General features: G+C 42.3%; 1 protein-coding gene across 5 annotated transcripts in view; it reads right to left on the bottom strand.

Annotated features, from left to right (window-relative positions):
- The window catches only part of SEC31A (SEC31 homolog A, COPII coat complex component), a 62,504-nt gene continuing 45,092 nt past the window's right edge, over positions 1-17,412 (bottom strand). For 3 of the 5 annotated variants that reach the window (XM_083367121.1, XM_083367122.1, XM_083367125.1), the window contains 7 exons: positions 14,837-15,133; positions 11,743-11,781; positions 6,748-6,806; positions 4,595-4,867; positions 3,733-3,852; positions 2,138-2,209; positions 1-547 (listed from right to left, as the gene is read on the bottom strand). In XM_083367121.1, coding sequence (XP_083223247.1) covers positions 368-547; positions 2,138-2,209; positions 3,733-3,852; positions 4,595-4,867; positions 6,748-6,806; positions 11,743-11,781; positions 14,837-15,133 — 1,040 coding nt within the window. In that variant the 3' untranslated portion in view covers positions 1-367. The remainder of the gene's footprint in view (positions 548-2,137; positions 2,210-3,732; positions 3,853-4,594; positions 4,868-6,747; positions 6,807-11,742; positions 11,782-14,836; positions 15,134-17,412) is intronic. The other 2 variants (XM_083367123.1, XM_083367124.1) reach the window with 2 other exon arrangements.

Below are 17,412 nucleotides of genomic sequence, written 5' to 3'. Positions count from 1 at the left end.
TAGAATCTGGAACTTTTAATTGGTTGATAATGAAACTTGTGGAAGGATTTTTTTTTCTGACGATGGCTGCCTCACACTCTCTCTCTTTACAGTATTTAAAAGCCACTTTCAAAGCAGCAGATACCATGCATTTAAAACGAACGATATGGAGGGGGTGGCATAATTAAATACAGTATCTGTAGGTAGGAATAATAAAAGAGAAGAGAAAGAATAAGCACCAGAGCTCACGAGCCCTTCTAAAATGAAGCTCCTCTGGCAGGGACACTGCCATGACTTGCTCTCTACCGCATCATGCTCTAAAGGGACAGAATATGGAACACACGTCATGCACCCTTCCACAGCTCCATGACTTCTACCGAAGCCTACTTTAGACTCCAAGCTTGTTGGCTTGAGTGAGGACTACTTTCAGCACGGGCATGAAAGCTGACGTTTCGCTGAAGTTACTTGTGCTGACAATGTGAGTGTGGATGTTCAGCCCCTCGGTGTAGTTCCGGGTTTCAATGCTCCTGGCAATGTTGTGCAAACCGTTGATTATCATTGGAGAGAGCTGGAAAAAGAAGGGAAAATAAACATGAGAACCATCCTTAACACCATTGATTGTTTTCCCCAACCTGGGCCTGTTTGGGCATCAAGGACTCTCCAAATTGATGTGTTAGAACAGAGGTCTTCAAACTCGGCCCTTTTATGACTCATGTACTTCAACTCCCAGAATTTCTCAGCCAGGCATGCTGGCTGAGGAATTCTGGGAGTTAAAGTCCATGAGTCATAAAAGGGCCGAGTTTGAAGACCCCTGTGTTAGAACATCTGTAGCTTTTGTGATGGCTTGGATAGTAGTTGAATCTGCTTAACCGAAAGCAGCTGCTGATAGGTAAGGATAGATCAGGGGTAGGCAACCTCGGCTCTTTTATGACTCATGGACTTCAACTCCCAGAATTCCTGAGTCAGCATAGCAACCATCATAAAGATGAACCAACTGCCAAGCGTCCTACTTTTGATCTGGTGACCATGGGGATGCTGCAATGAGCGTTAAGTGTGAAAAATGGTCATGTCACTTTTTTCAGTGCTCTTTTAACTTTCAATGGTCATTAAATGAATGGTTGTAAGTTGAGGACTACCTATATGTAGTCCTAAGCTATTTCCCCTGAGATTTTTTTTCAATTTGCCAACCGAAATGCACAGAGAATTTGCCTTCTAGGTTATAAGGGCAAAGATGGGCTTTGGGGCTGAAACTACACTTATGGGCACTGTCCTATCCTAATCTTAATTTTTGGGCAAACCCTTCATCTCTTACTCTCTTAGAGCATCCTCAATCATTGTTGGTTGGGGAAACAATTGGGAAACAAAACTAGGGGTTCAAAAAAGATCTCTGTATATCCTACCACATACAGACTCCTAAACAAGCTATAGTTTAGATGAAAAGTCTATCAGTTACACCGACCTTGTAAGTCTCTTTGTGAATGCATAAACTATTTCACAGCAGCTATCTTGCACAAGTACCCACGTCTCTTCTTTCAAACCTTGCAAAATATTTCCACTGTATCACTTACACTCAACTATAACCTGTTTTTATCGAAGACAGCAAAGTACTGAATGGCAAAACCTACAGTCAAACTATCTTTTGTGGTTCCACTGCGAGATCATGGGGGATTTAAAGTGGAAGAGGAGGTGGCCAACTGAACAGGTTTATATAGTTCTTCAAGGTCTTCAACCTTGAACCTTCTTCGAGGTTCACATAGTTCTTGTGCTGATCTGGAATCCTCAAGAGGTAAATTAGACTTAGTCCTGACCACAACTTACGTCTTGCTAACTACAAAAATGTAGGATAAGACAGCATCACCTGGCCAACCAACCACACTCAACCTGCAAGCCTCAATGGAACTACATCTACATGGAGGGAAATAAGCAGTGGGGTACCCCAAAAGTTCTGTCTTAGGCCCAATACTCTTCAACACTTTAAAAAACGATTTAGATGAGGGGATACAAGGGGAACCCGTCCAATCGGCAGACAACACCAAGCTGGAGGGAATAGCCAACACTTCAGAAGGATCTTGATGTACTTGAACACTGGGCTCTAGCCCACAAAATGCAATTCATTCACTGGATGTAAGGGATAGGCCTGGCAATATATAAAGCTTACCGTCTGATCTCTAAGCTTATCATACAGGAATTCGAGGCGTTTGTTGGCATCATCCAATTTCCTCTTGGTTTGCTATGGGAGAAAGCAGAACAGAAAATTACTGAAAATACTGCCTTATTGCACTGACAGAAGACCACAGTTGTGTTTATCTGTTTTCAAGGTGTATATCCACGGGGAAAGGAATACAGTTAGAAATTTTACATTAACCATCAAAGCTACAAAGGGCAACTGGTTTGGGATCAAGAAAAATAAGCTTCTTAATGCAGGTTGAATCCAAGTTCTGGATTTGCATCCTGGTATTGGGAAGAAGAGAATACTCAGTTCTGGATCCCCTCCAAAGAAGAACTGATCTCTTTGTGATTTGTGGCATGTCAACAAGTAATCCCTCTGTCTTCATTTCTAAGTTCCAACGGCTCTATGGACCTGCCAAACTGAATTGAACCCACTTATTTTTCTAGAGCCCTTGGTATTTCCTTGTAGGTCTCAGGATGTGTTCTGTCCCAGCCTACGTACCTCGTTACTTCACAAGGCAACCCCTAATTTAGCAGCAGACTGGATAAATAAACCCCTTTTATTGAAGTTACAGACCTTGTCCACAAACAAAATAGAGCAGGAGCCAAAACAGGAAATAACTCACTGGTAAAATAAACAGACCATCATCTCTTGACACAGAGGTTCTTTGCAAACGGTTGCCTCCAACAACCAGCCCTGCTCACACATTCCCTTTTTATTATGCAGCCCCCAAGGCGTGGCTTCTCACTGCTTTCTCTTTCTCCCCTGGAGTCGCCCCATTACCTCCCTCTGATTTACTCGTCTGACCTGTCTACGTTTCCAGCTGTGCTGCCTCCGAATCTGACTCATCCTCCCAGCACAGCTGGCTTTCAGCTTGACCACAAGTGTTGGGGCCAGGTTCTTCCTCACTTTGTAAGTCTTGTAACTCATCAGAGCCTTCCTCTGACTCCGATGGCTCCCCCAAGCCCCCCCCCCCATCTCCTCTGATTCCCGGGACTCTGATGCCAGGATCACAAGCTGGCACGGAATCACAACAGGATGGTGTAATGCTCAAATCTGTCATGCACGTCAACCTTTTCTAATATTTATTCTACTACTACTTCTATAATTTCCTAACACTTCCCATCTTGGCTGTGGGTGACAGGTGCTATAGCTTATCACAAACCGAGTTGGAAAAAATAGTTAAGTTTTTCTGTGCAAAAAAAAAGAAGCTCTGAGCAAGTCAGGAGCTAACCGGACTGTGGGAGTCATCTATTTCCCATTGTAGAGATAAATGCAAATGGATGTTTTACATGCCTTTAAGTTTGCTTCCCACGGGTGCTGGCAAGCACTCCATTTCATCAGAGCTTCTCAAGAGGAGAGGCAGCTCCCTCTACGACCCACAGCATAAATCACACAGGAGCTGCAATTCTGCAATTTCCCCATAACCTAATTATATGAAGCATGGGGAGAGCCAAGCCAGGGGTAATAAATCAGGCCTGGTGTGACTTGTCACCTAATGATGGGTGCCACAAGTTATGAATATATGATTATGTCTTGCAAAATGTGTTTTAAAAAAAACCCAAAAAACAGAGCTGGCGTACCGGATCTGTAGCTGAAGAGAGACATCTCTGGATCAAAGCTTCAAAAGTGGTCTTTAGGATGAGGTGTTCTTCAGGAATGGGCTTTTTTGTTATCTTCTCCGTGGGCAGGGATTGCATGTGCTGGGGAGAGAAAGAAATACCTGAATAGGTTGTTTGTTTGTTTTTGAGTTTTGAGTGTCCCCAGCCTTGGTCAGTGTTGGTGGGAGTGTGCTTGGTGGTTCTTTGATTGGGCTGCTGCTTATGGTTAGCTTCTTTGGCAATTCCTGGCAGGGCCACCCATTAGAATATAACATGGGAACACACTCCTCTCCCTACTAGCACTGATAAAAGTTACCTAAATTGGTGATGAAACCGTCTGCAAGAAAACAACCAAAAAGCTCCATAGTTCAATCCAATAAATATTCTATTTCTGTAATTTCAGTTCGTAGTCACAAGTTCAGTCATAGACACAATTCGTATCATAGTTCTTTTCACAGAAAAACTTCCAAGTGGGAGGAACGGGGGCAACCACCCCGGGTTTCTTCACCAGTGGAAATTTCCTGGAAAATCTTCCTGCAGGCACCATTTCAGAATTCCACCTTAGCAGATCCCGCCCCCCCCCCCCCGGTGTATGTCCCAAAGGTGCTTTTTGAAAATGCAACTGGGAAGCATTTTTGAAAAGCACCTTTGGGACAATCATGACCTGGATGACTTGAGAATCTCCAGAGACACTCCCCACCTATGGTGCCTTCAGCCTCCGGAGTTCTTTGTGATGTTCCAAGGAAGACTCTTATAGAGTGGGAAGGCTGCACTTGCACCTCTTAGGCAACTAAGAATTTGGGGACCTCCAAGCACAATCGCTGGCCTATCAAGGCAACCTTACCTGCATGGCATTCCCTGTTGGTGCTCCAGGTGCTCCTTCCATGCTAGACGCCGAAACGGCAGGAGTCATGATTGTCTGGACCCCTGGCGGTGGAACATTCTGGAAGGGGTTCTGTAAGCCTGGCTGGCCCGGAGGCAGATGGGAGGGCTGGAAGGGAACCTGGGGAGGAGGCGGGGCTGATGTGGGAGGCTGCTGCAGCTGAGATTGTGGATCTGACAAAGGAGTCATGATGGGGGCCATGATGGGAACAGGAGGCAAGAAGGTATCAGGCACCTACGAGGAAAAGAAGGAACAAGGAACTAATGGTTTTGACTAATCAAAATGGTTGCCTGGTAGCTGACCAATTAAAATTTGACGCCACCTCTCTCCCATGTGCGTCTAGCTCCCATCTTTGTCATCTTTTTTCCCTTCGTTTTATCTGTTAAATGCTTTTTTTTAATCCGCTTGGTTTTTATAATGGATGGTGTTTTTATGTTGTAAGCCACCCAGAGTTGTTGGATATAAATTTTATAAGTAAAATTTATAAATGAATGAGCCAAACATTGCAAAAAGAAAAAGATGGTTGAATTGTGTCAGCTGACGCAATGATGGGAAATACATCATCACTAATACCCTGAATAAAATTTTACTTATAAATTTTATAAGTAAAATTTATAAATAAATGAATGAGCCAAACATTGCAAAAAGAAAAAGATGGTTGAATTGTGTCAGTTGACGCAATGATGGGAGATACATCATCAATACCCTGAATAAAATAATCGTAGCAGGAGGTATCAACTTGACTGGTTTAAAAGTATCCATGAAAATTAACGATTATTAAGAGCTTAGCAAAAGGCCTTTTAATTTAATTTAATTTAATTTATTAATATTTCTATACCGCCCTTCTCCCGAAGGACTCAGGGCGGTGTACAGGGCAAGAATAAAACACAGAGATTTACAAAAAATAAAAGATAATTAAATACATGCCCGATTAAAAATACAGTTAATACATAGTAAAAAAAACCAATAAAAATAGTAAAAAACCCCACCAATCCCCCCTCAGGCCAGGCCGGCTTGCTCGAACAAGTATGTTTTCAGATTGCGGCGAAAGGAGCGAAGATCGGCCGCCGTCCGGAGCTCAACCGGTAACTGGTTCCATAGCTCCAGGGCGCCCACAGAGAAGGATCTCCCCCTGGGGGCCACCAGTCGACATTCTCAGACCGGTGGCACCCTGAGGAGACCCTCTCTGTGGGAACGCACAGGGCGGAGGGAAGTAGACGCCGGCAGCAGGTGTTCCCTAAGGTAAACATGTGAGACAATTGACTAGAAAGAGAGCCAACTGTTTCCAATCAAAACTGCCATAAAAAAGAGTTTTGTTGCATATCATACAATCGCACCCGTGAAAATCTGGATCTTTACATCCTTGTCAACATAATAAAAATCCCATCTTTCTTCCCCTCAATCTTGGAGGACTCAAATTTTATCATCTTTGCAATTTTTTTTACAAATGATGTTTGAAAATTAAGGGTGGGCAACGTTTTCTGAGCCAAGGGACACAGCTGTCCTCTGAGTGGCATTCAGGCTTGTAAGGGTTTAAAAAATTGCGGATGAGAACAGGGCAATCCCGTTTAATTTATATTCAGTTAAGATTAAATGTGATTACTATTATTCTCCATAGCATAGCTTTTTTTTTTTTTAGTAATTTTCTATTTCTGTCATATTCAAAATCACAATTCTGTAATAATGTTTTCAGGATCCCTGCAACATTAAGTTGTATATTTCCGCTCTTTAAGGGGAACAATGACATATTCACCATTTTTGTGGTGCTTTTTTTGCAGGTCTGTGTGTCTCTGCATTTAACACTTTCCAAAATAACTCTTTTTTATCAGTTAGGAAAACAGAGAAAACACATGAATGGTCCAATCTGCATGCTTTTTCTGAGCAAATATTATGTTTTGGGCCAGACAGAAGAAATACAATTTCCGTGACTCTGCTAAACTAAAAATAAATTCTGGTGTATTATTTTCCCAAGGGACGACATAGAAGGGGAATAAGAGGAAGCTTGTAGATGTCATGTTTGAAGAAGGCACCATCCTGCCTGCAGGGTTAAATCCTGGTCAAGCATTGTTTGTAAGCCAGACTGGTGTTTGTCGGTTCATACTTGTGTTGCTAACCTTTTTCTTCTTTGCAGTTCTGCTTAGAGCAGGAGGATCATTCCAGCCATTTTGAGGACCTGCAAGAAGAACAAACAGTCAAGAGGCAAATCTAGAAAATCTGAGTGGTGAAAAAGAAAGACCTGCAAATATCCTAGACAAAGTTCACCAATTCATCAAATCTAGAAATGTCACAGGAGGATGAACCTTTTGTGTTTGCAACATTTAACATATTTAATGAATCTAAGAAGCCTGGAGCTTAACTCCTTCCTCCTAACCTTCAGCGTAAATCAAACTCTATTATGCTGCTCTGCAACTATGTACATTTCTCCTCCTCTAATTTCTCCTCTCCTCTTGTCCAAATGTACAGGCAGTCCTCAACTTACAACAGTTCATTTAGTGACTGTTCAAAATTATGACAGCACTAAAAAAAGACTTATGCCCATTTTTCACACTTATGACCGCTGCAGCATCCCCAGTCATGTGATCAAAATTCAGTTGCTTGGCAACTGGCTCACAGACGGTCGCAGTGTCCCGGGGTCATGTCATCCCCTTTTGCGACCTCCTGAACAAGCAAAGTCACTGGGGAAGCCAGATTCACTTAACAACTGCAGTGTTTCACTTAACAAGTGTGGCAAGAAAGATCTTAAAATGAGGCAAAATTCACTTAACAAATGACTCACTTAGCAACAGAAATTTTGGGCTCAATTGTGGTCATAAGTCAAGGACTACCCCTAGTTTGCGAACGTCTTGGGGTAGAGACTTGGAATTTCTGCTTAGCTGATTTCTAAAATATGATCTACCTTGATAGTAATATAAAATGTTTCTGCTCATGTTACCTGTACATCAAGCTGATACTGGCTTATTAATCAGCAGACAGTTTGATATAATTGCTGTAAATGCATATACTATCACATCATTGTGATCATTTATTACTATTCATTTCTTATTTTCCAGTTAAGTAAGTTAAGATTTGTTTTGACAGATGTGAATAGAGGACAAGGCTTTGGAACAGCCTTTTCTAATCTGGTGCCCTTTGGATGTAATCAGAATACAAATCTCATAATTTTTAGCAAGCGAGCCAACTTTAGCATCTGCAATCCTGGCACATCTGGAATGCACACAGGAGCAACTCAACTTGAACACTGAATTAAGAGCCAGCTGTTTGGATAAGCATCACTATTCACTTCTATGGCTCGATGCAGTCCATACAGTAAATGTTTCAACTCTAGGGGGAATCTCTATCCTAACTCTTCTAAGATTTGACTAGTTATCCAATGGGTACAATCATTATTAATTACAATGAACTGGACCTGTAATATAGTAATTTTTCTTTAATACCTAGTTTGAATCTGTTCTATGGTTTTAACAGATACTGGGGAAAAGCAAATAATTTTATATCTGCTGTGTCTCACCATGGAAACTTAACTTCTCTCCTCTCCTCACCTTGAAAAGGCCATCTATCTTTCACTGCGCTAATACTCCCAAGCCATAAATCCACAGCAACACAACATACAGGAAAAAGTTCAGATTAAAGCAGAAGGATCAGAAAATCACAGTGTCTGCCCATTTATAATGTACAATTTCTGTGCACACTGAACTATCAGCAAATATAGCTGCTCAAGTTGCTAATCATCTTAACTGGAAACAAAAGAAGGAAGATTCTGCACACTCCTAACACTTCTTAAGAAGTCCTGGGCCTCAAGTGGATTGACTTTCCACATCTGTAAACAGTTTAATCTCAGAAACCTGGTTGGTATCCAGGCTAAGGTGAAGGGTTAGAAAGAAAGTGTTTAAACCTTTCAATCAGGGGTTCTTGAAACATTTCAAGCTTCAGACACCTTGTTCCAACTTTGTTAAATTGATATGCCCCCATCTCACTCTGAAAAGCAACTATGGGTGGCCTATACATTTAATAAATTCCTGGAATACTTCTAATATGGTGGAACGGCTGTTTCAAATTTGGGCAAAACCAAATTTCAAGATGGATCACAGGAGTGACTTTGGGTCAGCTCAATTTTGGTGTTTTTGTTGCAGGCTTAAAATAAAAAGGAGAGTGCGCGCTATATATACCATCATGGCTCTGGCGCAAAAGGTGGAATGTAACTCTTAACAAGTAAATAAACAAAAGCCCTGGGGGTTTTCTCCATTGCAGATCAGCAGCTTACTAAATGGAATTGTTAATAGGCTGGGACAGAATCTCCAAGGTTAGACCATAAGCAGGCCCATCTGGTCCAACAGTCTGTTCTCATGGTGGTCAACCAACTGTACATGGAAGCCACCAACCTCCCAGCAGATGGTCTTCAGAGGCAGTCACGCTGCCATCAAGATCAATAGCTGTTGATCTCCATGACTTCTGTGTATTAGCCCGATACTTTCTGGAAGCTTGGCAAGATGGCAACCCAGACCACCTTCTACATGTGCTTCAAGCTTCTAAGCCACGTATTAATTGGCTTCTAAGCTAACTATTCTAATGTTCCAATGCTTAATGGAAGCACTGTGGGACGGCTTTTTCAGCTCTAAACAAGGATCCTGAAGGACAATGTACACATCTAAACCTAAAAAGCAACTAGGGTGGCAAATACTCTCACAAAGTCCACAGGAAAGCGACTGGTGAGAAACAGGACAACCCACGTCACATTAGTATGTGCACATGCAGATCACCTTGTAAGATGGAGAAAATGTGAGCTCAGATGAAATGGGTCCCTTTGTATATACTACAAGGGAAAGTGGTTTGCACAAGAGAGCAGGCTGAGAGTAAATGTACAATCCTAAAAAGATGGGTAGATAATCCGCTGCGTATAAATCTAGCTTTATTCAGGGCTTGGGCTGGTATAATTCTGAGCGCATTTTAATCACAGTCCATTAGGAATTGCTTCTGAGAAAGTCCAGCTGAAAAGGGAGCTTCTCTGAATTGCAAAGCTGCAGGGGGACATGTTGCCACTGGAATTTCCTCTTATTCCCAGGATTCCATTCTAAAATAGTTTGGATGGTATCCAGAACTCAATGTTCTGTCCTTCATTCATTGCAAGGATTGTTCAAATAAAAACAAAGAACACATTTGTTGCACAACAGTGCTGTTTTTTTAAAAACCAAGGATTTCTAAGTTGTTTTTTTTAACACGAGGTTATCTGATTGTATTTTTAAAAGCTAACCAGAATTGGGCAGCCTATAAATCTGCAAAGTAAATGGTGAGAAATGCACCAAATGAAAATAATTACTGCTGGCCTTTGAACTGTAAATCCAGCAACATATGCCATCAGTTCAGTTAACATCTAGGTCTCCTAGGTCTACTCAGCATCAAGAAGTATCCATCCTGTCTTTGCCTTTGTTGCTTTTAAGGATGAGGTGGATGTGGGAAAAATACTAAGAGAACCTGACTAATATTTGGTCAAAATGCAGAGACTGGCCACCTGCTGGATTTAAGATGACCAAAGATTCGGTGTTCTACATTCCTCTTTCATCACTTAGCCAAAAACATAACAGAATCTCAATTTGTAGTGCACCCAATGGAGTAGGTGAAATTGAATTTTTCGCCTCCAGCAGATATGACATTGGGACTGTGAATATACAAATTATCCCTGGCTGTTGCATCTCTTAAACTCCCTGATTTTACGTTTTTCACAACATAATGAGAGGCGAAGATTGTTTTCCTTCTTAGAATCTTTTGCTGAAAAGCCACTTGGCAGTTTGCTTCCTGCTTTTCTTCTCCCCCTGAAATCTGAGTGCTGGCTACTAAGGTCTGTTCTGTAACACGGCTGCCTGGTTCAAAAAACCCTGCCTTGCCATCCCAAAGACAGGACATGTGGTCAGCCTTTTCTTCTATGACAATTTTGAATATCTTTCGAGGCTATTTGAGTGCTGATAGGGTAGTGATTAGAATGCAGTACCGCTGACTACTTCTGCTGACTGCCAGCATTTTGGCAGTTCGAGTCTCACCGGCTCAAAGTTGACTCATCCTTCTATCCTTCCGAGGTCGGTAAAACGAGGACCCAGCTTGTTGGGGGGTAATATGCTAACTCTGTAAACCGCTTAGAGAAGGCTGTAAAGCACCGTGAAGCGGTATATAAGTCTAAGTGCTATTGCTGAGTGCTATTCCGGACTGGGCATTATTGCTATTATCTACAAGTGGCAAAATGAGTTTGCCCTAGATGAAAATTGTCGTGATTTTTTGGGATTCCTTATTTTAGGGGTCCACTTGAGAAACTACATATAGTCCTCGATTTACAACCATTCGTTTAGTGGCTCCTTGAAGTTACAATGGCATGAAAAAAAGGTGACTTATGACCTTTGCAGCATCCCCAGGGTCATGTGATCCAAAGCCGCAAGCTTGGCAACTGGCATGCATTTAGGAGGATGGCTGCCAGCATCCCGGGGTCACGTGATCGCCAGGTGCAACCTTCCCAGTTGGCTTCGAACAAGCAAAGCCAGAGGTGCTTAACGACCACATCATTTCCCTTAACAGCTGCAGCACTTCACTTAACAACTGTGACAAAAAAGGTCGTCACATTGGACAATTAAGAATCGCCTTGCTTAGAAACGAAAATTCTTGTCCTAACTGGGGTTGTAGGTCAAGGACTACGCATATTAGATAATTTCTGTGAAACTCTTTCATTTGCGTAAATTACACAAATAATTCCATCCTGGACAGCATTTTTTTTATAAATACCATACATATTTTCCAAGCTAGGAGTACTAGTCTAAAGAGTGCATTTCTGTCTCCTTGATCGCCCTGCTCATAATATGTAGCTGAATTGACTGGACATTAATATTTTGTAGAAAGATTATTAAGAATTTTGATAAAACTGTTTAAGAACAGAACTTTGATTGGAAAACCCAGATTAGTTACTTTATTTTATTATCATTTTTATTTAAAAAATATTAGATGCTAAATTTCATTGAAATTTACTAAATTTAATCCACTCCGAATCTGAAATCACATGATCACATGCAAGGCTAGATCCAAACTTGTTAGAACCTTTTGCTGAGTTTCATTTATATTACAAGATAATTCACCTTGCAGGAAACTGGCTGGATCTTGTAAAGAATGATATTCTGCAGGTAAAATACAAAACAACTTAGGAGATATTTTAAACCATATACTATGAACGAGTATTCAATTTTTTCTTTTTTTCTTTTTTAGGCTTTGTACTTGAAGATGCAGTAAACCCCATGAAAGCAACATTCGTACCATTCTCCAGATTCAGCCCCAGAATTTCATCAAATATGCAAGGAATGTATATAATGCTCTATGCCATACCGAGGAATCCTTATTTGTGGTTTAACATATTGTGTAAACTCAGCCACTGGAGATTAGAAAGCTTGGTTTATAGCTCAGACTTAGTGTGAATCCATTAATTGTGCCGTAGCTCAATAAAAAACAATTAACAAAATTATAGTTTGCTGTGATATGCATAACTCTGCTTGCACTTAATTGGTGACTTCTATTTCTTATCACTGAAATGGGAAGGGGAAGGAGTGTATGCTAAAATGAGCACAGACTTGATTGAATTTTGAAAGAATGCTGATGTAGATTTTCTCCCTGCAGCACCACGTGGCTTCTGAAACCTTTTATTCTGCCGAAAAACCTGCAGCTTTACTACTGATAGTAAAATTCACGTTCCTCCAGATGTGCCCTTTGATACACTGGCTGAGGGATCATTCTTATTTATTTGTCTCCCCCTTTATTATTTTTACAAATAACTCAAGGCAGCAGACATATCTCAAACACCTTCTTCTTCCTAGTTTCCCCTATTCTATTCTCCTTTTAAAAAAATGAGGGAATATTAAATCACATCAGTAAAGGAACAGATCTGTTATTATGCATTACAATGTGCCCAAGACCAAAGGGGGGGAAAAAAGGAATAAAAGCAAGGTTAGAAAAAGCTCATTTTTAAAAGCCGCACTTTGTCTCTGTCATGCTTAACAAACTTAGAGCAGCAGATGCGTCAGTCATGCACACGTGCTTCTGTTCAGCCCTTGGTGGGGAAACTGCATGGTTTAAATGGCCTTCTAAAACTGCCTTGGCATTTGGGTGCAACTGGAAGGCCGACACTCCCTTATCAGTGAATATTTTAATTTAATTCAGATAGAATATAGATTGAACGTAGTGGCTCACCGGCCAAAATTAGTCCACCCGGTTGGGGTTATGTCATTTAAAAATAAATAGGCCAGATTTCAGAGAGGTGGGCCAATCATGACTCTGAAATCACTCCCAACACTATAAGAATCCATCAGACCAGTGGTCCCCAGCCTTGGCAGATTGGCAGAGGCGGGGCGGGGAAGAGGGGATAGTTTTGGGCAGACACACCGCTTTTACAAATGAAGCTTCGCAAGCTTCTGCGGACCGGTTCCTAGTGAGCTAAGGCCCGTACTGGGCTGAGGACTGAGGGTTGAGGATTCCCGCATTAGATTACACTGCTAAAGCGGGAGGGGCAAATTACGAAACCCTAACTCAGGGGTCTTCACACTTGGCCCTTTTATGACTTGTGGACTTCAACTCCCAGAATTCCTCAGCCAGGCACGCTTTTTGAAAAGGGGAGAGAGGGTAAAAAGATATGCTAAGACGTGAAATAGATTTTTCATACCTAAAACAGCGATGGAAAAAAAGAGTACTCCCAAAATAATATTTAAAAATCACCCCCCACCCTCTTGCCCACAATCAAATATTTGCCTTCCAGTGCTATCTCTCAAAAAATGCAGCAGAAAACTACAGCATTCCCCCCAAAAAATGGCTGAAGCCAGACGGCTTCAAGAAAGTGCACACACTTTCTGCAAATTCAAAAAAACAAACAGCTGCTTTTGCATAGATAAATATTTTATACAAGGAGGGGTGTTGGGAACAAGCATAAAAATAAGGTGCAGCAAGAATGCCACTCCCAAGAGCCCATACAGAGATAACATCTTGGAGGTCCAGAAAAGTTTAGTGCTTAGACAAGGATGTGAAGGACCCTGCCGTCATATCCCAGTCAGTTGTGAAGCTAGTTACATTCTATGGCAGGAGTCTCCAAACTTGCAACTTTTAAGATTTGTGGACTTTTAACTCCCAGAATTCCCTAGCCAGCATGGCTGGCTGAAGAATTCTGGGAGTTAAAGTCCACAAGTCTTAAAGTTGCCAAGTCTGGAGACCCTTGTTCTATGACAGGGGTCTTCAAACTTGGCCCTTTTATAACTTGTGGACCTCAACTCCCAGAATTCCTCAGCCGGGCATGCAGGCTGAGGAATTCTGGGAGTTGAAGTCCACAAGTCTTAAAGTTGCCCAAGTCTGGAGACCCTTCTTCTATGAGATCAGTTGTGGGCTGCTGGATTGATACATCATACTGACATAGTTGTGAAGCCAACCATATTGGCTCTGAGAACAGATGATGGTTAAAATAAAACTGTGGTTTGGCACAATGCATGAACTAGCTACTATGTTGTGGTTTGGTCCACCTCTTCAGGTTTGGAAAAAAAAACATTTATAGAAGTGCTCTGAACCTCTTGGAAGGAAGGATGAGAACAAACATGTCAGTAAATAAAAGAGCAGCATGCTAACGTCACAGCAAGGATTCGTGGCTGGTAAGCCACAGATTGCAAACAATAGCTAAACAATCCTGGGACAGAACAAAAATATACCAAGAGCCAGATTCTCTTCCAGTCTTTTGAACCAAACAGCTTGTTGCTCCTACAAGCTGCTGATTCAGAGCTGCCAATTCCTTCTGACAGGCACAAAAAACACTGCCTTTCGGTGAGCAACTGCACGATGCCTTTTAACTAATAAAGTTATGGAAGCTGCTTTTCCTAAATACCCCATAAAGGAAAAAGGGGGAGTGCCAACTGCAGGCCAGCTTAAGAGGGCCCCCAAAAAATGTATTATCTTAATTGCTCCAAACAGGATGCCAGGCAGCGTTGGATGCCACGCCGCGTGCAAAGAGGGCAAGCCCTCTGCAATTCGGGACCCAGATGTCACGTCAGTCGCGAGACAAGATCACCAGACCCATGCAACGTTAATCAGAAGAATGTCAAAGGCAGCCCGTCTCAGGGTGCAGTGCAAACATCCCCCATTGCCCTTTTCTTAAGCGCAGACCTGTTCTTTGGGAAGCAGCCAACTCACTGGTCGCGGTCTCTGTACCTGTTGGTCCAGGAGGCAACGCGTACGGCAGAGAAGATGCTGGAGCTCCTGGCCGGCCATGCTGGAAGGAGGCACCAGAAGGAGGGGGAGCAGGAAGAGAAGAGCTGGGATTCAAGCTTGTTGGAGAGGCCTGGGGCTGGGAGGTGTATAAGGGAGGAGGCATGGCACTGGCAGTATTAGGGGGCATGTAAGGGGGGTTAGGGGTAGGGTATGAGGCCGAAGTAGGAGGAGCGAGAGGAGGTTGCTGCGGCTGATAAAGTGACGGTCGAAAAGAATACGGCTGGGTTGGTTGACAAGCTACATTGGAGAAGAAAGAGGACGACGTTAGTAAGAAGAACACGCTGACCGCTGTCTGCAATTGTTTCATATGACAGGTTGTCCCCGACTTAACGCCCACTCTGCTAGTGACCGTTTGAAGTTACAACAGCACTGAAAAAAGTGACTTATAATCGGTTTTCACACTTACAACCAGTGGTGGGATTCGGCTGGTTCGCACCACTTCAGCAAAACCGGGAGCTAATTTTTTTATTTTATTATTTTTGCCCAGGTCCAGCACGGACTTCCAGAAGCGGCAACCACCCAGAGAACCGGTTGTTCCCCTATTTGAATCCCACCACTGCTTACAACCGTCCCAGCTTTTCCCCAGGGTCACATGATCCAAAGTCAATGGGGGAAGCCTGATTCGCTCGGTGCCCGTATGATCCAGTTAACAACTGCAGGGATTCGCTTAACACCCGCGGCCGAAAGGTGCTAAAGTGAGGCACAGCCCACTTAGCAAAGGAAAATTTGGCCTCACTTGCGATCGTAAGTCGAGGGCTACCCGTGTAGATTTCTGAACAGGGTTCCTGTTTAAGAGTTTATAAAAACCCGCCAAAATGAAGCTTTGAACAAGAATTAAAACATCCGCATACAAACAAGGCGCAACTTACTTTACAGATTTGTATTGGTTTAGAAAAGATATTAATCATCCAAGTGCCGTTCCCCCCCCCACTTCAAAATGCGATCATTAAAAGTTGGGACGTACTATTAGTCAGCCTAAAAGCACAAAATACTTTGCCCAGAATAGAAATTGTTAGGCTGTGAAGAATTGTTACACTAGTTATTGATTGGGGGGGAAGAGAGAAAGAGAAAGAGAGAGAGAGAGAGAGAGAGAGAGAGAGAGAGAGAGAAGGAAATCAAATGAATTCTCACTAAACTGCAGCTCTCTGACTGCAAAATCTAAAATCTATATTTATTTCCTTTAATGCCTTTAAGATGCCCTGGGGGAAATTAATCAACTAGAGCTTCAAATAACATAGCACAATATCCAAAACAGGAGAGATCTGGGCTGAAATCCGGCTCAGTCAGAGACCACAAAGGGTGGGCCACTTGGGCAAGGCAGCATCTGCACTTTTCACGGGACTACTCTTGAAGAGTATTCGGAAGCTACAGCTGGCATACAACGCAGCTGTATAGTTAGTTCTTGGTACCCCTCGGGTGGCCCACGTTAACACCACTTTTATGGGAGATGCACTGGTTACCTGCTGCTTCTGGGTCCAATTCAAGGTGTCGGATATTACCTATAAAGCCAATGGGATTGGCCTACCCTACCCACGCTGGCAATAGTGGCATACTGTGGACTCCGTAGGCCAAAAAGGTTTTGGCCGGCGGTCTCTGGAATATCATACCCCTTGAGGTGAGACCTGTCCCCCCCCATCCCCCTACCCTTCTGGCCTTCTATAAAAGCCTTAAAACCTGGCTCAGCCAAAAGGCTGGAGGCATGGATTGGGGCATGTCATCTTGAAGGTGGTTCCTGGATTAGAAGATCCCACCTCCACCCTATTGTATATCCCCACCCGGGTTATCTTAGCCAATTCTCCCACCCTCCCCATCTTTAATTGGGCTGCGGTGTTTGCTTCTGCACGAACGCATTTATGTTTTTAGCTGATACAATTTTTATCGTTTAATGACTGAAGACCCAAAAAAGTTACCCCGAGGTCAGACGGGCAGCCAATAAACAGTAAATAATAATAATAATAATAATAATAATAATAATAATAATAATAATAATAATAATAATAATAATAAATCTTGGTTAATTTTAATGTTATCATTATTACAGGTTTTAATTTTTTTGTAATATCAATTCGTGGTAAGCTGCCCAGAGTTGCAGAACAGCGAGATGGGCGGCGAATAAGTTTAATAAACAAATAAATTTGTAGTCCTTTTGACAGTGCTGGGACAATAACTCGTGAGGTAAACAACTTGTGTGTTGTTTCTAATGTGAACTTCTGATTTTCCAGACCTCTATTTAGCCGGTTTCAGATGTAGTAGCCAACATTTTATTGCAAGCTTCAAACCCCTCCATCACAATGGATGAAGTCCATTCAAGGGGCATATATAATTTGCATAATGTGTCAGATCGCATCCTTCACATAAATGTGCAGCTGAGATGTTTACGTCCTTTACTGAATTGTGCAAAGGATGTGTATTAATACATCTGGCATTAATAGCATCAATGTCGATTTATCAGACTTTAGAATTTAACGGACACTCTTCCCTCCAAGTGGTCCAGTAAACCGAGGCTTGGCTTAGTT

This window comes from Vipera ursinii (assembly GCF_947247035.1).
Source record: "Vipera ursinii genome assembly, chromosome: 7".
NCBI classification, from domain to species: domain Eukaryota; kingdom Metazoa; phylum Chordata; class Lepidosauria; order Squamata; family Viperidae; genus Vipera; species Vipera ursinii.
This window is presented reverse-complemented; position numbering and strand designations above follow the sequence as displayed.